Raw genomic sequence first — 26,414 nt, 5'->3', positions numbered from 1 at the left:
AAAAAGGCACAAAAAAAAAATTTATTTGCCTTCCAGATTAGTTTTGTCTTCTTGGGTTTTGTCCTCAGAAAAACATATGTGACCTCATGCTAATGACACTTTAGATGTGAAACTGAGGAAGCAAGACGTTCAACAGAAGTTGAGACATTAATAAAAACAATATATTTCTAGTCTCCCATCCCATCCTTTTTCAGGGATATTCTCAACTTACTTCAAAGTGGGACTTTCTGCCACACTACCTCAGATAGAAGTAGATTAGAGGTTTTATGTGCCCCTTCATCCTCAGAAATTTCCTTTTCAACTTTTCTTCTGCAGCAGTTGCAGTGGATAGGTTTAAGATTCTTTTATAACTACAACACACTTGGAAAAAGAGGTATTCAGCTTGAAGAATCAGCAGATGTCCTTAATAAAACATATGATAATCAAGATTCAGATTTAAATGTACTCCCATTTAACTCCTGACCTTGCTTAATCCAATGGCGTGGATTCAGTGTTTTCACTGAGATGTGTTCACTAAAGGGAAGTGCCCAGATAACTTATATTCAACATGAATATTGATTGCTATAACCAAACAAACAAAAAAATCATATATTTTGCTGAATTTCACCCAAACCAGTAGTATTTTCATTGGTGGGCCCCAGAAATGCAGCAAGAAGTACAGACAAATAACTAAACCAAACTGTTATGAACTGATAGTGGTGCATAGTCTTCCATTGCTGACAGAAGGAACTCAAAAGATGCCAGTAGAGCAATTATGCAAATACTGATTTAAATAGTTATTTAGTAATGCCAGTAAAAGGAACAGTACCTTTTTTCAGCTAAAGAAAATGGTTTCTGAGAGGCATGTGAACAAGTGAATGCACAGTAATTGTTGTATTTGTTTACAACGCAGTTATAGTAACACTTAACTCCCCCTGTTTGTAAAGCATTTCCATTCATAATCTGGTCTCTCTTACCTCACACTAAGATTTGTTGCAGCTAAACTCTAAACTATAGACTAGACTGTTTTGCTCTCTTAGGATGGCTCACTAACTACCGAGAACCTACAGCACAAAAAATAAATTATTTTTTCAAAAGTTTGTAAGCTACCTAGAGTATATGTAGATAATACATTTTCTTGCCTTCCCCACTGATGACTGCAGACTCTGTAGGAAAGACTAATATTCTGCAGTTATAACATTTGACCATTCAAATGGATTTATTCTGTATTGTCCAAGTCAGACGAAAATAATACAAAACCTGAAGCATATCAAGCTATCACGAGAAAACGTATGTCAGTATCTGGGAAGGAACAGAAAGACAGAGAAATCATCAATATCCAAATGCCTGAGGGGGTTGTGGACTAACAGAAGAATATCACCACAATTCCAGCTATTTGATAGGCATCCTTACCTGCAGAAGACAAACAATAAAGCAATCAAGTGGAAATCTGGCAGGAAGAAGGTTAAATCAATGTTCAACATAACAGTACAGCGTGCTTTTTCTGTCAGCTGAATGGGAAACAGCACAACCTTGCAGACTGAACACTGGGTGAGAATGAATTGGTGCGGCTTATGCTAAAATACCTCTATCTTCAATAATTTTCAAGTAACGAATGCATCAAAAAGGCATCTGCAACTTTAAAAGTTATCCTTCCGCAAATCACTAGTTTTCTACCATGCATAACAAGTTGTATAATAAGCTCTATTTTAATCCTAGAATCTACAGACACAATCTGTTTTTCTAGCAATGTTTCCTAGGCAAAGAAGCAATGCACAGACGTGCTGCATTGCTAGCTTCGGATCTGATAATAATGGACTTCTGAGGCCTGTTCTCTACAGTTAAATGCGTAGAAAATACCATTCTTGGAGGAAAACATTAAAGGCGAGATGAATCACCTCCCTGACGAGTAAATCTTCCAACACATTATATATTGACCCCTTACCAGATTTAACCCCACAAGTGGCTCATTTTCCTATTTTTAAGGTACGATATTAATAGGACTTTTTGTACATTTTAAACCAAAAAAATTTTTACCAATTGGACACAGATTGACCAGTATTCCCTCAAAAGTGGGCTACAATTATTACCTTTATTACAAAAGTATTCCACTTCTTCACAGCTCAGATTTTCAGGCTCAAACTCTGCCGAAAAGCTTTCCTCCAATGGAAAGTCTTCTTTTGAGATAGTATCATTTTCCTCAGACAGGCACTCTTCTTCTTCATCCTCAATGGCATCCTCAAGGGGCCCTTTAAAAAGAATCGGGAACACTGTGGCAAAACCATCTAACAGGACAACGTGAAATAAAACCTTAGTGAACTTACAAACAGAGGTCTTTAGCTAGTTTTTCCTTCCACGGTTGTGTTCAGCATTTATTAGAATTGGACAAATAACATTTTATAGAAACTGAAATTGAAAATGACTGTTTTCTTGATGACTTCAAATCAGAATATACAAAGTGTTATTAATAATATGTAGGAATAATACTTGCACATTTTTTAATTATTCATCGGCTCTAGTATTAAACACAGACAGTTTTAACAATGGAAATCAAAGCTATATTTGTAAAACCACATAAACAGTGAAAACACTTTTCTTGTTTGTTAGTCATTGTTTTTTTATGTTGAATGCCAGTAGTGAATAGGTTGCCTTTACAGGCTTCACTTCTTGAGTTAACAGTACTGACGACAGTCAATTAGTACAAAGGTATTGACAGTATAAACTTCAACTTATTCTGCTATTTTGCTGCAACCAGCACCCGTGTTTAAAGAGTTTCATATTATCCATGATCATTCATTTGCTGGACTCTTTAATAGACTCCCAGTCAATGGATGGGACTTGGACAAACCATCATTTCATTTCACAGAGGATTAACAACTATCGTGGTAAACTAGTAGCCAAGGGCTACAGAAACATAAAGCAGTTACAGAAGCATGTCACGAGTCTGAATTGAGATGGCAGCCTGAGCTCTTTCATTCTTCTAGTTACCTAGACAAACTATTGCTATAGATCCTCTTGAACAGCCAGCATCTGGCAGATCTATAATACATAACACCCAGGTTACCAGTTGGAATGTACTTGAAATTTCTTCTTTCTTATATACACACACACTTCACAATCATTGGTTAATTCTATTTGCTAAAGATAACTCCTGTGGAGGTGTAGAATTTTACCCTAGATTTAAATAGAGATTTGAAATAACTGAACATATTTTAATTTAACTAAGATTTTATTAAATGTCAGTATGTTTCAAAATACATCTTAAGACTAGGTTTCAAAAGAGAGATTTCATTATACATGGTTGAGGCTTGAAAAAAATTACATATTTCACTCTCCAATGAAAGCACAGCCTCATTTATAATTGACTGAGTATTTCTTTCTCAAAATGAAAGCTAGCTAGCTAATGAAAAAAAATGTAATTTGTATTTATATGATAGTTTTCCAGTATTAAATACACTATTCCTATATAATCTATCATGCTGAGATACAATACACAAATGATTTTCTTGCATTTGATGAAAAGGGATACATTTTTAAAAGAAATCAAATATTGACTACACTCTAATTTTACGTAATTTATTATGAACCAATGACTACCCACATTTATTAAAACAGCAAAATTCACTTTAGGCTAGGTTGTGTAATTCTTGCTTCAGAGGAATGTGATGGTAAGTTTTTATTGAAATTGATTGAGATTCCCAGCTGGGATTCCATAAATTAACATAACTTACTATCTTTCATGGAAATATGACTGTGCCAGCTAAGAATCTGACCAAATGAACCCATTTTTTTGGACACGTACTCACTGACACTAGCTGTCATTCAACAATATATCTCCTAAAATAAGGGGCTATTATTATGGCTGAAGAAATAAAGATTTTCATTATCAAAGTATCCATTACTGTTAATTGCCCTTTCTAGCCATGTTGGGAAAAATCCAGCAACTGCATATGCACAGGGAACGAAGAACTGCACGGAATCGGAGAACACACAATCGGAGAATCGCACTGCACGGAACGGAGAACAAAGCACTAGCACACACTGGAGCAGTGCACTGCAGCTAAACGTGGGCAGTTTGGGCACCTTACACGCGTCCAGTTTCATGGCACAAATGAAAGCATAGGGGGTTCTGAACAAACTATCAAAAAATACCCTTCAGATTTCATGATATTATTAATAAAAGACATTGTCTGTAGAGCCATTTATTGGTGCGTAGTCCTGGTAACATCTGGATACATAAACCAGGAAGGAAAAACTCAATGACACAAAAAATATGTTATTTTAGGAAAACGTAAATTTCTGCCATGTATAGAGATGGGTAAGTACCATGTTTTGCACCATCCTAGAAGATCCCAGAATCACCCATATGACTTTAATAAATTTTCCAAATATTTTAAATTTGCAGAAAAAAAATAAATTTCAGTGAAAGTCGATTTCCTGATCAATACCAGGCTTTTGGTCATTTGACTTCTTCAGTAAGTATCTTGCAAAATACAGCAAAAGCAATATACCTGCAAGTAATCCAATTGGCATGTGTACGTGACATTTAGGTCTGTTTCTAGTTGTTAAACCGGTTTATTTTATCAGGTCACCGGTACGTAATCAGAAAGCTAATAATCACCATACGTTAATTAAGAAAGTAACAGAAGTGCAGTCTGTATGCTTTCATTTGCAGCAATCATGGAAACACACACCTTATAATTTCAATTGACACTGTTTCCAAGAAAGCGAAAGGAAAACAATGTACACACCTGTTCCACAGCACAGGTTCAAACTCCTGGCATTTTGTGGGTTGGGACTGTCTTTTTTCAAACAGATCTCAGACTAAAAAAATTTCTTGACAAATGCTTTCATAAATACATCCTACGTATGAACAGGTATGTAACAAGTTACATGTCCGAGCATTTAAAAACATAAATGTGAAAGTTTTCATATCCAAACAAGATCAGAGGTACGCATGCAACCTACACCGGGTTTTGCTTTGCGTATGCCAACACATGTATAAAATCTAGTGCTGTTTATCCGGCTGCACATGGGCACAGATCAGAGCTTTAAGTAACAGTTCACCTCAGGGGGGGGCTGACATCTGACACGGCACTACAAAAACCAGCATTACTTTTGGTGAAATTGAGGGATCAGTGCATAAATATTTTTCTAGGTTTAAGGGTGCTGCTACCATGTCTAATTCACCCATCTACAACCTGATCCTTGAGATGAATTCGGTCCTACTCATGTTGAGTCATCTTTTATTTTATAAATGTTCAAATACATTCAACTCATGCCCAGAGCTATAAACTGATAACTTTAATTTAACTGATAACTTTAACTAAAGAGTAAGTCATTGTTCAACATGAGTAAGACCAGCCCACAAGAATAACACCAAAATTAAGTTTTTCTTGGTTTCTTTTTTCATGTGAACTGAAATATCGATGCCTGATTTTGCGGCTATTTTTAATTATTACTCAAACATAGAGTGGGTTAAAGAAAATGGTAAAATCAAAAGCCACTTACTAGTAAGAATAAGCAGATTAAACTCTCTATTCTTGACTACTCCATCTAATTACATGCACATAAATAGACAAAGAATAAAAATAAGTCTTCAGAATCTCACAATAAAGACTGTATGGAATTACATATTCTTGACTAATGCAAACAAACACATAAACTCTGCAGGCTTATGTTTGCCTGATGTGGCCACATGCTTCCAACAACCTCTTCCTGGTATCAGTAAATCAAGTCAGCTAGAGAACTAAGAATTTATCTGGTTCATAAACATATAGGTTGATTTTCAAAGTTTACTAGCTCCTCTATCTAGGGAAGCTACTCAACTTCTCCCCTGATTGAAAATACCTAAAAATACAGTCATATAGACAAAAATAAATAAGCTTTTAAAAATAAGTTACTTTCAACTGTTTTCTCTGATAATGCGTTTTTTCCCCAGTTGTTATTATGTTGATCTATTACCTTCAACAGTCCAAATACCGCTTAATCAGTTACTTTACTACTATACTTTACCTTCTGTATTTCTTTTGAATTGTTGATTTAATTTAACGGTATTACACCCATTACTTATACCAATCGTGTTATCAAGCACCTATGGAACAACATGTACTATGTCTGCTTTTATTTCAACTGGAACAGGGTTAAGGTCCCATCCCCGTTCTGCTGAAAAATGCTTTTCAATAACTGCCGATTAAGTGTGACATTACAACCAACAACTGCCATAATGACACAGCAATGCAAATCCAAGTAATTTCTACTACTGAAATTCATCTGAGTGTCACAGTGATCTGACAGTAAACACCTCTGAGATATGATTAGACTCAAATAAAACAGTAAAATTTCAAACAGAAACTGTTTAAGACTTTAGTTGAACGGTTAATTCCAGAGAGATAATCTAGATACTTGTCTTCTCATTTCAGCAGTTCTTTTAGAATTAGCACTTGTAAAAAGAGTGTGATGTAATCGAAGGGGAGGTGATTCTGAATTGCTTCAGATTAGCTAGATACATGATAAACAGTGAAGAATTCTCAAATGCACTAGGTAAAAATCTCAATTTCTAATCTTAAATAGGGTTACTGAAGTCAAATGAAGTCTCCATTACTTCATTCTAGATTTTTCATGAAGCCCTGAAAAAAAATATTTCTTTCATAAAACAAGCAAATACTTGTGTTGTACACGACACAGGACATTTTGAGGGTTTGGTAGTTTACTTATTCACTTGGTACTTACTCTATTTCATGAACTGAAAGGACCATCAATCTTAAATATTTTTTCAAATACTGTAGATAAACAAGAGGCAGAGGACAGTACAATTAGTGACAGCAACGAAGGAGTCAATGTGGCAGAAACCTGTATGTCTTAGTGGGCACAGTAGTCTACTTTGAAAAATCACCAAATATAATTTGATACAAATACCAATATCTAGTGAGGAGAGGCTGACGAGTGAGCTGCATGTGCCTTCATGGAGAAAATTACTTCTGATTGAGGCCACTTGGCATCACAGTGTGGGGAAATCTGAACTCTGCTCCCTAATTTGTACCAGATTTACAGACACTCAAGCACATATTTTTTAGCACTATTAATGTATTAAATGCTAAAAAAATGAATACATCTTTCTCAAATACTCATATACTTTAATATAAATGCAAAAGTATAGATACAAACACGAAGATAGCTAGCTAAGTGGCAATCTTTACACAATGAGTAACAGATGCTACCTCAACGTTTGAAAGGATAGGCCACAAACAAAACAAAACCAACACTGTAAGAATTTTAATAACATTGAAAAGTGTGAGAATAACCCACCAAAAAAGGCTTTACATTCACTTAAAAAAAGATGCTTTTGCAACAATAAACACTCCTCTGAACACAATTTTGAGCACCAGACCCCTTGAGCATGCTAGTCCTGATACAGCAATGTATGACTCCAGTTTTATGGTACTATAACCGTAATGAAATAATTGAAATTCAATAACATTAAACTAGGTTCAGTTCTGTAATCATTTCTCATAGTCAAATTCATCAGACTGCTCCCTAAATGAAACCACTTAAAGGCATGCTCAAATTAAGCACATGCTTATATGCTTTCCTGTCCAGTGCTTTGCACTTAAAATGCATGTATCCTACAGTGGGAAAGTATCATTGAAATAATTATCTCATGAAAATGTTAAGTGGTTAGCTTCCTTCCCTCCTACCAATATTCTCCTACATCGCCAGAGCAGCAACATAAATCAGTGCTCTTTACAAATTAAGAATGCTTCAGAAAGCCTACAATACTTGACAGTGAGTGGCTGGGGAGAGGTTAATGAGTATAATTAGTAGTAGTAGCATTAAATAATAACAACTCAGATAAATCAGAGAGGCCTGAAATTCATTGCATCAACATCATGCATTTTGCATGTTCTGTGTGATCTATCCAGTATTTCCTAGGAAAACATGCTGCCACACACAAATTATCCTTAGCTTATGGTAAAAACGAGGTATGTGATTCTCTCTGATTGCAAACAGAGGGAAAAACTTCAGAAAAATCAATCCATTTATCCCCTGTTTCAACAAGAACATTTTCTTCTAAATACAAACAATTACACAAGAAAACAAGCAGGCAAACACTTTATATTGGTTCACGTGTGGAAGACGCATGGGGCTCAAATATTTCACACTAGGGTGAGACATGGACTGATAAAATATGGGAGATGAATATATGCTGTAGCAATCCGAATAAATTTTCGTATATGTTGAGCACTAGGACTGCCAGATACTGTTCAATCACCAAGACTTTCAGTATTTCCCTGAGAAGCACAACCTCCAACTAGAGGTATCTAGATGAATCACAGAAATGGAAGTACACAAGTCTGCAGCTAACATCATAAATGATAATAAAGGAAAATGGTAATAAAAGTTTTCCTACTGAACTAAGTTGCTCCCCCCCCCCCCAACAACCTGACCCCACAACTGTCCATGCTACTTCTGTCTCTTGGCTTTTAGTTAATAGCAATACCAATTTTCAATTTTCATCGTAAAAAAATGTTGCCTTTCCCTTCCTCCCTGTGAGAACTGAAAAAATTTTAATCACATTATTCCATGAGAATAGAGAGAAACTGCCAAGCGAGGTGCCTAAATACTCTTCTGTTTGACAGTAGATGGCAATACCTAATCTTGACAAACTGACCGCTGCAGGAATAGCTTAAAAAATAATCATGCTGGTGGCAGTAGGTGACTGAAGTGCAAACTGGGAAATCAGTTTAGAAAAAAACCTTAAATATACTTCTTAAGAAGGTCAATACCTGTCAAACAAACCACTCCCACTTTTACTGAAATGCTTCCCTCTTCAGTCCATTGAGTTTAGCTCCACTTAGCTTCACTAAGTTATTTCAGTAATTCCTGTTACGTTTTTACAGCTATATTCAAGAGACACAATGCTACCTGTGCACATTGAAGCTCTCCAGTCTGCTATGTAAATTGGATGAATTTGAAAAGTTTTGTCCAGATAGGAAGATTGTGCCAATTTGTGAGCAACTCCTTACATCTTCATTGTGGGACTCAAGCAGAATGAACCATTTCTCACGTTCAGACTGGGAGAAACTTTACGACTGTGATTTAACGACCAACTTAATAGAAAAAGGAATGGAAAAGAGTTTCTCTTTGGACACTATAAATCCACACCAACCTGATGTAATTGAGCTTAACAGCAATAATAAAGTATAAAAGTATATTTTTATAGCCAAAAAATAATAATAAAAAAAAAAAGACTTATTTTTAAACACGTAAGTTCATCCTGCAGCCACTCACTTTTAACATAAGTTGCATCAGGGGATCTGGTAGGAAGGAAACATTTTTATTAATTTTCCCCTTATCTGTAAAAAGAATGCTGATTTTTTTTTTTTTTCATTTACGTTCCTTGCCTGCAGGTAGCAGGCCAAGAAAATCATATAGCAGAAATTTTTCCTTTTGATTAATTTCTTTCCATGTGTTATGTTATTTCTTATATATAATTGATTTCAGGTTTTGCTCGTAGCTGTACATCTTTTTTATATCTGTACCTACTGCCTTCCTTCAATCAAGAAAGTTGAAGGAAATTACCTGAATTTTGTTAAGTTTATTAAAAAAAGAGCTCTGTGAATATTTAAATTGAGTTTTGAAATGCTAATACAAGAAAGATATTAGAGAATTTTAATAGTAGGTTCAATTTGACCCACAGACTATTGTAGAAAGGGTCAAATTTTATTCAAATTATTTCTTTACAGCAAAAAATATGAACCCTTTGATTTTATAAAAGTAGATTAATATTCTTCACTGCTAGGTCTTTTGGCATTTCGGTGCATGACAGCATTAACTGTGCTTGTATATAAACTTTTCAAAGACCTTTAAATATTCCAGTAATTTGGATCTTCTCTTTCATTTATCCCCTTGTCTTCTTTTCTCTTACCGTTATTCAAGGGGCCACAACAAAACTGAGAGTGTCTATAGTCAGTTTGCTCTTAGAGCCAAGGCCAGAATATTTCCAATCAGTAAAAGTGAAATGATGAAAAAATAACCATCCAAAACATGCTTAGGGAGCCAATAATTTCAAAAAATAGTAAGCAAGCATACCGTTAATGCCAAAGTTTCATTCACATGGGGAAAAAAGAAAAACACATGCATATGGAACATGAGTTGCAAAGACCCTTGCAGTTAAATGTCAGACCTCAGTTTTCAAGTAGGGGTTCATGCCAAAATAGAGGTTTAGTCCTCCAATATCCTTATCCACAAAAGAGTCACAGCAATTATTTTACTGTTGGGGCTCTGTGTTGCAAGGTGCACCTTGTTTGGCTCATAGAAGTCAGAAAGGACACATTTATCCTGCAGATGAACCTGAGGGTTTATCGATCTTTGCCTCAACATGAGCACAGAGACAATACAATAAAAAGGCAAGCAGTGTGTGGTACTGTTATTACACAATGTGTACAGACAGAACTAATCATGGAAGATCATACTCGTTTACCAAAATAAGAGTATGATGTTTTGCCAAAGAATTGAAATTGTTTTGAAATACGAGTGTTATGAAAGGCACTTATAGAATCTTCCTCTCCTCAAATCTTCCCACCTGATAGCAGTCAAATTATTGCCATACTATAAAACCCTCAAGGTAGGGATCTTCCTACATGTGTCTCTACATCATGCCCTAGGGAAGACGGGAAGAGCTTTTTTTTTTTTTTTTTAAAGATACAGAGCACACAGTGACAAAAGATTTAATAGATGCAACTTCATTCTGGAACTCCTACTGCCAGGAATAAAGGTCAGTGGAATTTTAACAGTGACTTCCTTGGTACTACGATGCCAATGTGACTGCAAAACTGGTAGCAGTGAAAGGTATGAATTCAGAAGCACCTTAACTGATCCCATGCCACTGCATGAAAATAAAACCTACAAAGTGTGTTTCAATACTCTAAAGAATGAAACAGAAGGTTATCTGGGTCTTCTAGAATTAGCAACATTGGCCTGTCTTCTGACAAAAAGTGATAGTAGAAGTTTCATCTTGGGAAGAGCTTTTTTTAAAGGTATTAATTATGATGTACTCATATCATTTGGAAAAATAACAGAAATAATAGTCTCTATTCTTGCTTAAGGGTAAAGTCAGTAATTGAAATATAGAAAGTGATTTAAGCTAGAAAAGAAGGAGGAAGAGGTTTTCACATTCGCACTTTAACTTAGAACATTGTACTATGACATCAGACAGCAAGAAAACAGAAATATTCACAAAAAAAACACCATACCCACATCATGAACTACTTCCCACACAAAAGATTTCAAAAAGAAGTTGAAACCAGATTGTGGAAAATATTAACAGGTGCTAACAATGACAAAAGTAATTTCATAAACTGTACCACTAATTGTTTTAGCCCTGTTCCTCCTACTACTGCCCCATCTTCATCATCCATTTACCAATTTAATTAGCCATATTTGCAGCCTCTGAGATTGACAATGGACTCTTCTCTGAAAGCACTCATTGTTAGAAGGTGGCATCTCAGTTAGTCAAGATTGTAACTTCTTGTACACTATAAAACATAGCAAAAGAAATCTCAATGAAAATTTGATCCAATCTTATTGAACACAAAGATATGGAGTGAGAAGACGACTTACTGTCTGTTTTAGTTGTCCTAATTATACCTACAGTCGTAACAGCTCCACAGCAGATGCAGTTCAGCGTATTTCTGGTGGCATGAGAGGAGGAAGATCAGAGGTGACAGGATGAGCATCCTGATTCAACACCCTACTAAAATCACAGCAGTAACACAGAACTACCACAGTACCACTGTGCACCAATTTTCCTGAATGGAATTTTTAACTAAAGCCTACAAAGCAAACAGGAGGTTGGGCATTAAGCTCTCAGAGATGGATCCGTGATGCTTGTAGAAAATCTTCTAGGAGTAATTTTGCAATGGTAGTTTATCAGTAGTTTTATTAAATGTAACATACAGTGAACAAGGAAAATTTCCTGTTTGCTTATACAGAAATATTATCCCTGAAGCATTTTTCCCTAAATTATGCTATATTTTATAGTTTTTAAACCAATAATTTATTTCTGTATGATTCATATCTGCTAACTTTTACAAAACAATTTTTGAAACTACTGGCAATCTAATATGAAATACTGGCAATGTAATTTGCCCCATGATACATGGCTAACATTGATGCAAATATTATCCAGTTCCAGTGGATTGTTTCAGCTAGATAAGTATGAAAATAATGTTTAAATTTACAGGCTTAAAAAAGAAGAAATGAAAAAAAGCAGAATTTGTGTAAGAGGATGGCTTGTTAATTCTGTGTCTTTCACTTAAATGATATGTATCTATATAATAAAAATTCAAATATTTGATGCTTCATACATCTATGAGAAGTGTCATTGATTTTTATATCTATACAAGCGTATAAAAAAATGTGTAAGATATTTGGAACTTTTTTTTTTTTTAAACTTCCGTTCATGTTGTTTTCTATGAGTAAGGTAGTTTTGATAATTCACCTCTCCAGTAAAGGAAACTCCCTCCTCTTGCATCTTACAACCAATGAAAATCATGGCATATGAAAATTAATGGCGCAACTTTAGGAAAATACTCAGACTCCCTTTTCACTTTGTTTTACTCCTGTAGGTTTTTATTTTTTTAACTCAACCTAAGATAACAAGGAATAGACATATCCACACCAACCAGTCAACACCTGTCAAATAACACCTAGGGCATCCAAACAGTGCAATGAAATCCTCTGAGGATTTTCAGAATTTTCAGTGAATCCTTTCATCCAGACATAGCAAACTGTGATACTGGTAAGCAACTGACACTTTGCATATCCTAATCTCACCATTCAGGATCTCTAACACATAAGTAACGCACTGCCTGTTACTCAGGAAGCCTTTCTCTACAGCCTATCTCGTTACCAAGTACTGCTATAGCAAAGCAGTTTCAAACACCATACCCCAAATAGGAATAATTTCATTTTACACATGGCTGAGTCGTGCTTAGAGCATAAAGCTTTTCAGAGCAACGAAGGCTGCAAAAGTTCACTCTCTACCTCCAACTCCAGTGGAGCCCTTACTCTAAACACAGAACCTCTCCGGCAATCACAAGTAGTGAGTGACGGATACTGGTATTTGCTAATCACTGTTCTCACTCACCTGCTGGAGGGAAAAATGTGATGCAAGTAGGAGACTTTGAAGCCACTAATGATGCTGCTGCAGTGTATTTAATGGCCAGCATGTTAGCTACGATGAAAGAGGAACCTCACATCAAGTACATTAAGGGATCAGAGGAATACATACTCATTACTCACTGTAATTTTACATCCCCAGTTTCAAGACAAAATACTCACATTTTTCTCATACAGCAGACACCCTATACTGCTATAGAAAATTAAGGGGTCTTTTTTTTTTCTTTTTATTCAATATTTTCTATTTTTGTATGTAGCTGCAATTATTTCTGTTCATCCTTTGTTTCTAGTTGCATTTCCTCAGATGGAAACTGGTCTCTCATCTCCGTACATCATCATGCACTTAAATCAAAAAAGCAGAAAAAAGGAATCTGGACTTTTTCGATCCAGAAATCAGCAGTGAACTCATGACTTCTCTCACGAGTTGCTATTTCTCTTCAAGTTATTATTGCTTTTTTCCCCCCGTCTTTTCTAATACAAGTGAACAGAGAATACCGCAGAAAAATGAGCCCCTGAAAGACAGCCCAAATTCGATCTCTAATAACATGATCAAAGCTACAGAGCTTGTATGTAGAATTCAGCGCCAATCTGGGTTAGACCTCAATAAAAAGTAAGCACACACTTAAACAGATCCATAACTCAATGACACAGTTAAAGAAAAAACTTAAAAACACAGCAGGTGATATAACAGACACATGGAAAAAAACACCATGCTTAGAGTAACTGGTATCACAGTATCACAGTATGCTAGGGATTGGAAGGGACCTCAAAAGATCATCTAGTCCAATCCCCCTGTCGGAGCAGGAACACCTAGATGAGGTTGCACAGGAAGGCGTCCAGGCGAGTTTTGAATGTCTCCAGAGAAGGAGACTCCACAACCTCCCTGGGCAGCCTGTAGTAGTAGTAGTAGCCTGGTAGTTCTAAAGCAACAGAGAAGCAAAGCTGAGATGTAGGAATTAGCTAAACTACAAGCTTCATGATCTTTGCTAGCAGCTGCGTACTAGAATGAATGGTAATTTAGTTCAGTGAGATTCTTATAATTGGACAAATATAATAAAAATACTACTTAACAGTATGTAAAAGCTATAGAATTATGTAATTAGTTACTTATATTCTTAGAGCTTTGAATTTTAAATAACTACAGGGGATTCGTTATCTTTAATCCCATAATGGAGTTTATCAACACGCAGAACAAAACCGAAAGGTCTCAAATTAGAACTAAATCTTTAGATTGGACTGTAAGAGAAATGAATATTGTAAGTTTTTTTAATAGAAACCAAATAATTTTAAAGTCAGGTGGAATAAAATGCAGTATTTAGCCACAACAAGCCACAAACTGGGCATCAGCAGTGTCCCTCCAGTGTAAAGCAATCGCAACGTGAGGGTCCACTGCATTAATGCATATTTTCTATTCTGTGGATATTCAGATCTCATTTTGCCCACCAGACTGCCAGTTATGATTAGTTAAAATAATAAAATAATAACAGTTGCTGTAGTTATCAATGATTCACCATAAGGATGAAGTGTGGTTTGTTTTTTGTTTTGTTTTGTTTTGTTTTTACAATCTTCAAATAATGACAACATTACAGCATTTATTGTGTTAACCGAAAATAAAATGGACTACTAACCTGTGCTTCATCAGCATGCACATCTTACAATCACCATGAAAAAAAACTTTCATCATCACACATCAGGAATACATAATATAAGCATACTATAGTCTAGGCCACATACACAGTAGGATTAATTGAAAAATAACAACATTTATAAGTCACAGTTATATATATTTATACATACAGGTATATAAACCCCAAACCACAAATAAGCAAACTACACCTTTTACAATAAACTAGAAGTGCATGTTACAACGTACTTGATTTCTTTACTATCCCTGCTCGCTTTTTTACTATTTTAATTTGATTCCTCACTGGTTGGAATTGCAAGGTTGCACAATATACATTGCATTTCCCCTAGAGCTGGCATAACCTGCTGGTTTTCTGAGTTAACCACTAATTAATAATTTGAAAACACAAAGTCATTATGTCATTTCCAGACAATGAGCTTTTAAATGGTGCATGTTATGTCCTAGCCTTTTCAGTAAGAAAAAAAAGTTTTTTTTCCTCTGGAAACCAGATGGCTGGTAAGTGTTATTATGAGGCTATGTAAATCTCAAAGCAATAAGCATCAAATCAAAACAAGAATTCATTCTCCTCTCCTCTTGTCACGATTGCTGTTTTGCTGAACCAACTTGTGGAATAATACAACTCTTACAAATTAGGCCAGTGGATGTTTTGGCAATGACGAGTCGATAACCCATCTCCTCTTTCACAGCAAACAGGAGCTGTGAAAACAATTTTCACTTATACTTTCAACCTTCCTAATATGTTGTTCTACATGCTAAATTTAAATGAGGCAATCTTATTCCAGGCTGAGTCTTCTGAGTAAACTTACTCACTGGAAAAGTTTACTTGCTCCACTACTACAACAATTTGATTATCAAAATATCCTTGACTGGCTTATGTTTTGGTTTTGGTTTGGCCAAGGTTTTTCCCTATTAGGAAAAAAATGCAGAAGAATTCTTCGTTATTTTCTCTCATTTCAGGAGTAAACACCTGCACCTTCATGGAAGTGCCAGTTTCACCCTGCAACTAAAGCTCCACATTTTGAAGAAGTCTTTCAAAGTTCAATTAATACAGCGGAATCACTATTTTTACGCTCTATTTTACAAACTTGCAGATAACTCTAAATAATCTTATATTTCTAGAGCTGTCCAAAAAGAAAACTAAGAAACTAAATTCCAAATACTGTTTTCCAAAGGAAAATAGCTTTTACATATTTAGAAGTACCTTAACTGACAAAACATACACTTTTAAAAACTTTCTGTGGAGCCAAATACTTTTAAAAGGTCTGGTATGGAAAGAAAATATTAAAAAAAAAAAAAAAAAAAGATTGGAATGTCAGTCTGTATGTCTTAGTCCTATTTTTTCACTCTTGTTTTTATGTTTTTCCATGACACATTCACTACTATTAAATTTTAGTATTGAATTTTATCATTTTGTATTTTAAAATCCTTACACATGGCATTTAATATTTATGGAAACATTTCAGTATTCTTACATCATATTGTTTCCTGTCTGTATTAACATGTTAAAAATAAAACCTTTCTAGCTACTATTGGATTGTGTCATTTTATGATGCAAATAAGAGCAGTGACAATTATGTACTACTACTATTGGTTTATCATGAAGAAAAGTCAAAATATGACTACAGAACTAATCCATAAAATAAATTGAAACTCTTTTCCCCAACAGACTTCTTGTCAAATGCAATTCCCCTAAATGAAAAAAAAAATATATTTGCCAAAACATTTTCCAGTAAATAACTGACCCTTTTTAAAATTTCCTGCCATAGCTACTAACATATCTGTCTGATCTAAGTGACATTGTCTGAGCAGGGGGTTGGACAAAATGACCTCCAGTTGTCCCTTCTAACCTCAGCCATTCTGTGATTCTGTAATAGCATAAGGAGATACATATTTTCTTGTACTATCTCATCAAGAGCCAAAAGCAATAGAGCACTGCAGTATTCTCGCACTTCGAATCCCAGCATCAAATAGACTTAAAGGTGAAAAAATAAGAATATTCTTGAATTCCACCAAAACTATCAAATCAAGAATGAACATTCTAGTGAAATTTTAATTACATACAGGCAATTTGTACTACCAAGGCAATAGTTCCAACAGATCCATGAATGTAATCAACACTGGCTGGTTTTGGGCCATGGAAGCTTTGACTGTACATTATACAAGTTCTTCACTCCATCTTTCCTTTGGTTTTACACAAGTGCATTTCTTCTGTCTGCTGGTGTTCTACTTTAAACCTGTGAAAATTTCACTGCCACGCTTCATGTGACATTCTTCATACACACACAAGCATATCCCTAGAAATGCAAAGCTCAATTTACATACATGCTGCAAGTTAAATTTACTGCCAACTACATTTCTTATAAACCTGGGTCCTGTACATTGCATGACTGCTGAAATGCAAGGTTGAACTTATTTTTGTAATAGTGGAAGTCGTGGTTTTTATAACATAATATACACACAGGACCTGTTTAACTTTGAAAGTACAACATTTAGAGGTTCAATATGTTTACTAATCACACAAGATTCACCGCAGTGTTTTGTTTAATGTTGCACATTATGGTATTCATAAAAGAATAATTCTTATTTAACTGAATTCAGTACCACTGAACTCAGCCTGTAGCATGGCCAATTATACCATGCCAGTGCTGACCCAGAAACACAGATACTGTTAGCAGATTTAAACTTTAAAGATCAAGACATTGCTTTTACACAACATCCTTAAAACAATTATTCTTTAATGGAAAAGAAGTCACTATAGCGTTTTGCCTGATGTTCAACAAAAATTTTCTTTTCAGTTTCAGTCCATTCCTCTTCGTCATAACTCCTCTAAAGATACTATGCTTTTTTAGATGTTTATACCTTCAAATACTAACAGCCTTTTGTCATGACCGTTTAAATTATCACCTTAGTAAAAAGCAGGTGTTCTTAGAATTTAATCATCATTCTCACATACTACTATCGAAGAGTTACTCAGATACCTCACTGCTTGATCCTTTAAGCACCCTTCTCTTTCTTTTTCTTATGTCTTCTGGTACTAAGGTGAGTAGAATTGAATATAGCGCAATTTCTGCATGTAGTTTCTGCTTCATGCTGGTCAAAAAGGCAGAAGGTAGCAAACATTACGTGGGCTGTGACACCATAGAGAGCTCTGGAAAAAGACAGGGAACCCATGGCGCTTGGAATAGAAGAAGCATCCAGGACTAAACAAGGGGTTGAGTCAGATGTTATCCATTACAGACACAAGAACAACCAACTCAAGTAAATTGTACTATTAAACAATGTCAATTTCAAGACTGCTTTTAGAAGAGAAGAGGTTTGAAATCAAAGTATAAAACACAGTAGCAATATTGATAATAATGGTCAGCCATGGGTAATACAGAAGGAAGCACTAAAAACAGCTCGCCACACTGCTTGCCACAGGCTGTAATGTTGTCATGCCATATGATAACAGAAATTCTTCTGAAAATAATTAGATTTTCAGGATTGACATCTTTATAGAAGAGACACTGCTACTAAAAACAGAAGTATAAAACACTACAGTCTGCAATAATATGAAATGTCACCATGCATTACAATGTTTTGTTACTACTGTGGCTGAAGAATAAGTAGAGGAACTGTGGTTTATCTCCCCAGTTCATGCCAAAGAACTTGGAAAATATTTAAAGACATGCAAGGTAAGAAAACCAGACCATGCAATGGCAGTCAGAAGCTGACATTTTTATTGATTAGTAACTTTCTCTTATGTTTTACTTTCCTCCTCCCCCCCTCCTCTGCCATCCTTGCCACTCAACTGCCATCAAATACAACAGTTCAATACGCTTTAAAGATTTTACAGCGGATTCATGTTATCATGACTATCAATAATATTAGACTATTATGCCAATACTACTGGAGAAACTATTGTTATCATGTCACTACCAACATTTAATTTCTATTTATTTAGTAAAAGGCTGTTGGATTTTTTTTTCTTTTTATGTACCCTTTTGAGAGTTTTCTTGATGTCACAGAATCACAGAATCACAGAATCATCAGAGTTGGAAGGGACCTCTAGAGATCATCTAGTCCAACTCCCCTGCTAAAGCAGCATTGCCTAGAGCACATTACTCAGGACTGCATCCAGGCAGGTCTTGAAAATCTCCAGGGAAGGGGACTCCACAACCTCCCTGGGCAGCCTTTTCCAGTGCTCTGTCACCCTCACTGTAAAGAACTGTTTCCGTGTATTTGAACGGAACTTCCTGTGTTCTAACTTGTGCCCATTGCCCCTCGTCCTGTCACTTGGAACCATTGAAAAGAGCCTGGCTCCATCCTCCTTCAACCCACCCTTTAGATACTTGTACGCCATAATAAGGTCTCCCCTCAGCCTTCTCTTCTCCAGGCTAAAGAGTCCCAGCTCTCTCAGCCTTTCCTCATAAGGCAGATGCTCCAAGCCCTTAATCATCCTAGTGTCCATGTCCCGGCAAAAGAAACAGCCAGGACAGAATTTTTTTTTCTCATCATCAATATCCAGGCTTGAAATATCCTTAAAGGGTTATTCTGTCACCAGTTAATGTCTTCAGATGTCCTTCCAGTTTTCTCTGGCAAGCAATATCAAATTTCAGGGAGTAGTACACAATACAAACCACCATATTTGTGCCTTCACCAAAACAGGTAATACCAGATGAAGGAATCTGTTTTGGTTTTTACCTTAGAAAAGAAAGCAACAGGGCAAGGGGGAAAGGTTGTGAACAGAAATTTGGATCAGTCTTCATAAAAATAAGCATGCTTTCTTCCCTGTCACCAGACTCTTTCATGATGCTCTCTTCCTCACATGCTTTGCAGGGGTCCATCATGACATTCGTAAGGCTTTACGCCTAGAACCAAATACTTTTCAAATCTCACACTTTGTGGGGCACAGCCTTCCAACATAAGATGCAAACATAAAGATGACACATTTGGTTTAACCCTCAGAGCCGAGAACAGGGTAAGGCAGAAGAGCCTACTGCTGCTAGCCACTGCCAGGAAAACAGTACTTTGGTCTAGACCAGTACAGCTGATTTATGGCGACACATATGCAAGAGACTGTAGTACCAAGAAAATATCCTTTGTTAGAACCGAATACATAGGAAAACAAAACCATTTTGGAGTGCAGCTGGTACTATACAGAACTAAGTTGTGCTGTGTTGGCACATCCATTAATTAATTAATTTTATTTATTTAATGAAAAATAAATTAGTCTAATTAATTGACATTCTTTAGCAAACCTGTCTTCCAACACTGTTGTTACTGTTGGTTACTTCTTTGCTCTGGTTATTACTGGTGTACTCTACTACTCTAGAAGACTCAAAACTTTGATAGTTATCCTCTTCAAATTTATACGTATCTTATTCTTGATGGACAAAGACATTTTTAACACCAACAGGGTTTTATGAATAACTTCATCAAACTAACTACATGAAAGGTAAGAGGGAATGAATAATACTAGTAGAACAAAAAAAGGTTAATTTAAGATAAATTTTGAGCAAAACGCATCAGGGACAAGCATTTTAGAATTAAGCCCTATTATCTGACTGAAACAAAGCTATAGAGTGGGAATTGCAACATAAAAAATCCTTAGAAATATCTTCTTTGAGTGAAGTGGCAAAAAGGAAAACAGACTGGGTTTAAATATCTTGCAAAATTGTGTAGCTAAGTACCACAATGTTCTTACATAAGACAACCTAAATAAAACTACTTCTATGCTTTTAAAAACTGAATTTTCTTAAAAATCTTTACAAAAGACTAACTCCTGAAGGTGGCGGGGATGGAGGATGGGGATGAAGAGCAGGGAAACTTTCCACAAAGGTGTGATGGTTTTCAACACAATATATTTCTTTATCTGATCAGTGTTAAACAGGGGTATTTGAAAAGGCATGGAAACTCAAAATATACTCTGATACGCTGGGATCAACAGACTATACTGGCTTCAGAATCACCCACGGAGATCTGCTGTCAGACTAAATGTCTTTTAAAAAGTAAACTGCAGGGTCATCAATAGGACTACTAATTAACCTGCTAACTCCAGACTCAAATAGTCATCTTGTAAAGAATACAAGACCTTCATCAACTTCATGGAATAAAAGCTTGGTTTGAGATACAAGTAATGAGAGTATAAATAGGAATAATATACATTCAGGTGGTTACTTTTTGAATATGTAAGTGCAGATAAGCTTCTTGAGTGTCAAGGTTTTAGTTTGAAGTTGGACAATAAGAACCTCTCATTGCTGACTGAAGTTGGCAGTCACCAGAATCCTAGACAAGAAGTAGACCAAAGGTAAATCAGTGCATACCTACACTGGTGTTTCTACTTAGTTTAACAATGACAAATATATCTACGATGAGGACAGTCCCTGTGCCTCAGCAAAGGGAAACAGGTGGTATGTCAAATCTCTGAGGTAAACAAATACTTGTTCAATACTCATTGAGAACTTGGCTTAAGAATAATGGCTTGTGGGATGCAGATGGTCCTTCTCTCCTTTGGCAGAAAATTTTCAAATTTTCTTTCCCTCATATCCTTCACTTTTTTCCCTTCGCTTTTTGTACGGATTCTCTAGTGGATCTTTCTTATTAAAAAAAGAAAAAAAATGTGAATAAAATGTCAAAGATTCACTGTGCCATAAACCAATATCGCTTTATGTCATACTGACTTTTGTGGGTTGCATTTCATGGCAATGGTTAGCGTTACTCAAGATAAGAATCTAAACTGATCTTAAGTATCACTCAGGAGGTTTATACAGTTTCAGACTCATAAATTATCCTTACAAATTGGGAATAATTTAAAAAGCTTTGGAAATATGGAAATAAACTGGGAAGTATAAATCTAACACTTCTAATTCATCTCAAAGGTGAAAAGGGGCATATTCTTCACTGTCAAGAGAGGAAGAGTGGGTTTTAGCCACAAAGTTTAATTGCCTACTGTTCTGAGTCAGATCTGGATTCCTTGGGACCACAGGGTTAAAAACCAAAACCAAACAAAAACCCCATACCCTCCAGGCATGATTCAAATCCTTTAATCTTTAAAGGTGGATAAATGGAACCCTATGTGGTTTACCTTACAAGCAACATTCAGGTACTGTACCACAGAACATTTTTCCCCAATGAAAATGAGCCAATATATCTTTAGCCAAATGTCTAGCCCTATTCTTTGCTGGCTCTTCTGCTCTGCACCACGGCAAGTGCTTATCTTTGGGGGCCTGCACATACTATATGATGACAAATCTAGTGAAAAGTGACCTTAATTTGAGACTTTACAGGGCAAAAACTTTCCAAAATTATGAAACCTATCCAATAAAAGTCCAATGCAGACTAAAAATTTTATTTGAAAATTAAACTTTTGTATTAAAAAAATAGCTCACTACCTGAAAACAGTAAAAGAGTATTTATTTCTTGTCCGTCCAAGACAGTAAAATCTGTAATTTACTGTAATCTATAAACTTTAATTTACTTTGTTAAGCCTTGTTCTGACCTCTGAATCATAAAACCTCCTTATGCAAACAAACGTCTTAGAATTTTACAGTGAAGAGTCTTGTATCCAGTGTGATTTCATGGGTCATCAAAAACAAAGACCCAAGAAAAGGAAGTTATGGCAGCTAAGGACAAACTGTGATGCTGCCACCTTGCTTATCTCTGTTTTGTAGGGATGCCAGGATCTTCCTAAGGGAGAGCATGCATAGTTCTGCATAAGTGTTGCACCACTCCTGAAATATTCAATAAGTCACCTTCTGCTGAAGAAACCATTGCTTTGAATTATTTACCTTACTATTTTTCCTCTATTTTCCCAACAAGCTATTTAAAAACCTAAATGGAGAACTCTCTAATATCAGTAAGTAGCTTCCAGCAGCCTCAGTGTCATTCAGCCTTACCCCAACCATTGCTGAAGAGGACAGTCTCCTATGAACAAATGCAAAATATCCATATTTATTGTCAAAATATATTCGCTCGGTCTCTTCAAATATTTCTACTTACAACCAACATGCCAGGGAATTACTATCCAGACCGTGCAGGAAGTTGAATTCAGGCAAGAAAAAACAAGACTGTAGATTACAGACCTTGCTTCTATGGTGTGTCCCGTTTCCAAGGAAATCTGACTTTCAGTATACTCTTATTTATAGTCTCTTGAGGTTTTTTTTTAATTATTTTTTTTTAAGATCAGAAAAATAATACCTACTCTGTCAAATCTAACCATAAACCTGATCACAAAGACCTACACATTTCATTCCTATGGCTTTCTTACTGTAATTAATAATATTGAGCACAATTTTAAAAATAAACTTAAAAGGTACAGCCAGTATCTCATTTCTGTTCAAATTACCGTTCAACTATCTCTCTGTTCTAAATCCCAAATAATATAAAATGTGGTTCTCACAATCTCCTCTTATAATCAGACTTCCCTGACTGGGTTTTCCACAGGAAACTAATCTTTAACTCGTCATCTATTGGAGCAATGAAATAATTATCAAAAGATATTCATAGGCATGAAAGTCAGAACTTCCTCAGGACCTGAGATTAAATGTTGTAATTCACTTCAACAATACATTCATAGTTACTGCCTACCTACACAAAACTGTTTCATTATTATAACTATTTATGATCCCATATGTATATTTTCACATACAGTGGCATACCATTAACACTGTCTGAACTGACTTGGCCTTATTTTATTTCCTACAACATAAATCTTCAACCATATAGTACAGTTTAAAGCACAGGAGGCTGTTCACTCTTGGAAAAACACATACAAAAGTCTACCCATGGAACCGTGTTGGTCAAAACATGACTATCTAACACACGTTTTGTTACCTCTTCAACCAAACAGCTGCAGCTTGTAATTCAAGACTGAAGCTTGGATACACAGTACAGACCTTCATCTAAATTTGAATCTATGCTTTGACCCAAGCTTCTATTCTTCAAGGCTCTATTTCAAAGTATAGGTCTCACTTCTGGGAATCTAACATGTTATTGCAGACACAACCAGTGATATTAGGGCTTTACTTTTAAATAACATTTTTTCTTATTTGTGTTATCACGTGATGCTTTACAGCTGAACCGATTCAGCCATTTATACCTGTTTCATCACATGAAAACATTACATATATAATTTTCCATAAATATTCTACTTAATTCTAGTTGTTATATATAGTCTGTATTAGTTATTAATCTGTAATAAGATACAAAGTTACTTATAAAGGAATACTGGAGGAGCCTATTTTCTGCCTTCAGTCACATAACATTTTTTCAGGACTATAGAATTTTAAAGAAAATCAAATTACAAGAAACAAGTTCTCACTGACATCAGCAGCAAATCCTGCAATATCTTTTACTTACTGTTTATTGCAGTGTGTTTTAAGGCAGGAGTTCAGGAACCAGGACACCTAGCCTAGATTTCTAAGTCATGGGATTATTTTTCTGTTGAAATACTTTGGTTATAATTCACCTTCCTTTAAACAGTTAAGTGTTCCCAGACTGGGAGGGAGGAATACAGCTTGCTACAGTTTTGAATAATCAGTTGTAACTTACTCATAGGTCCTACACTACCTTACAGAGGTAAAGCAGAATTTTTGGTGTAGTTAATGAGTATGATTGATCCAAAGCTCATAGGATTTAATAATAAGGTCTTGAGAGACACAGAAAAACAGTGTTCTTAGAGCTACTCTCACACAGAACAAGAGCTGTGGCTGTGCTCTTTGGATTATAGCAGTTCTATCTTTTTATCTTTAAGCACAAGATGGATGGACAATTTGATGACAAGACATTAGAAAGCATCATGAAGACATTACTACTGAGTGTGCCCCAGTGGGTACAACATATGCTACTGAGATACTAGAAATATGATGTAAGGATAAGAAATTGCCCAGGGAAATCATTTACTGAAGGCAGATAAACAAAGCGTGAAGTGTAAAACCCAAAATAACACACTTGCCTCAGTAGAATAGCAGAAAGTCTACTAATGTAAAACAATGCCTCAGTTTCACTGCTCTGCATTTCAAGAAAATACCAAATGTGCTATGTTATTATTGAAAGTACAATGATTCCAGCTTCCAGGGTGACCAAATTTTAGCCAAAATTGGAAGAGTAATGGGACCCAAAGACATCTAGCAAAAACTGTTCTCGTCTCCTGATTAGAGCAGTCAGTTGATAGAGCGCAGATACATTCAGCTAAGTCACTAATCTCAGAACATAATTCAGCCTGGTCCTCCAAGGAGTGAATCATCATAGTGTGTGGCACCTGTCTCAAGCCTCATGACACCTCCATGTAGCTCAGAAGTGGTTTTGTGGTACTTACAGGTACCCCAGCTTTCTCCAACCTCAGTGTGAGAGCAGTCATAGAATCAGAATCATTTAGGTTAGAAAAGACCTTTAAGATCATCAAGTCCAACCATCAACCTAACACTGCCAAACCCACCACTCAACCACGTCCCTAAGTGCCACATCTACACGTCTTTTAAATACCTCCAGGGATGGTGACACAACCACTTCCCTGGGCAGCCTGTTCCAGTGCTTGACAACCCTTTCAGTGAAGAATTTTTTCCTAATATCCAGTCTAAACCTCCCCTGGTGCAACTTGAGGCTTTTTCTTCTCACCCTAATGTTCTCTGAATGAACACAGGTGTCCTTGCAGACTGGAGGGGGGAAGGGAGAGGGGCTAAAATATTTAACACTGATACTCAGAGTAACCTGCTAAGGCAGATACCTACGTCTTTAAAACTCTGACACCCATACTTGGCATCTTCAGTCCTTGAAAGGAACCATCTACTGATAATAGTTGTACCCCACTGTAAATGTTTAAAATTATTAAAAAAAAAAAAAGATAAAAGGAAAAAGAATGAGGTGCCAATCTGTAAGAAACTTGGCAGGCACAGAACATATTGAAAGGGAGAAAGCTTCATAGAAGGAACACATCTGGAGGGATATCCGTGCTTGCAACCTCTCTGTAAACAACTCTTTTACTAAGTGATGGTTTCACTTCAGCAATGGAGTCCTAACCAATCCCACAGCCACGCAGCAAGCTTTGATCAATTAATGCTTTTAAGTACTTTGACACTGGATAACATATTATAGAAATGCAAAGACCTATCATTACTTTCCACTCTGAGCTAGAAAATATTACGTAATAGGAACAGGGTACACTAAAAGCTATAAATTACAATGAAGTAAGAAAAATGGTCATTTTCCAACTATATGTTCATTCACCAATCTGAGAAACAGTAGGTAGAGTTTATTTATGGTTGACTGCTATTTCCTGAAGTTTTAAAATGTGTGCTGAACCACACAACTGACTTATCCTGTAAAAACTCATATTTGCTACAACCAGACCTAAGGTTGACTGAAGCAGATGCAATATTTTCAATTATTTCAGATGCTTTTAGCAAGTTTTGTGTTTATATCGGAGCAAGAATAAACCAAGTAGGCCATCAGGAAAGATATCAACCAATAATTATCCAAACCAATAATAAGACTCAATGGTAATGCATCACACATTTCTGGCTGATTGTTAAGCAGTCCTGGAATCAGCAAGTTTCACCTGTTCAAAATTTTGTTCATCAGAGTCTACTCAATTTGCAGATACAATCATTTTATCATTTTTCTTCAGCAA

General features: G+C 35.8%; 1 protein-coding gene across 2 annotated transcripts in view; it reads right to left on the bottom strand.

The window, feature by feature from the left end:
* Window positions 1-26,414, bottom strand: part of ZFPM2 (zinc finger protein, FOG family member 2) — a gene marked incomplete at its 5' end in the record, with an annotated part of 320,839 nt that overhangs the window by 255,608 nt on the left and 38,817 nt on the right. Inside the window, one exon of one of the 2 annotated variants that reach the window (XM_082479322.1) lies at window positions 2,070-2,228. The exons of the other annotated variant lie outside the window; for it this stretch is intronic. Within the exon in view, the coding sequence (XP_082335448.1) occupies window positions 2,070-2,228 (159 nt within the window). The remainder of the gene's footprint in view (window positions 1-2,069; window positions 2,229-26,414) is intronic. 2 annotated transcript variants of the gene reach the window in all.

This window comes from Vanellus vanellus (genome assembly GCF_965231255.1).
Source record: "Vanellus vanellus genome assembly, chromosome: 2".
Taxonomy (NCBI): Eukaryota; Metazoa; Chordata; class Aves; order Charadriiformes; family Charadriidae; genus Vanellus; species Vanellus vanellus.
The sequence above is the reverse complement of the archived record's forward strand: the minus strand, read 5'-3'. Positions and strand labels throughout refer to the sequence as shown.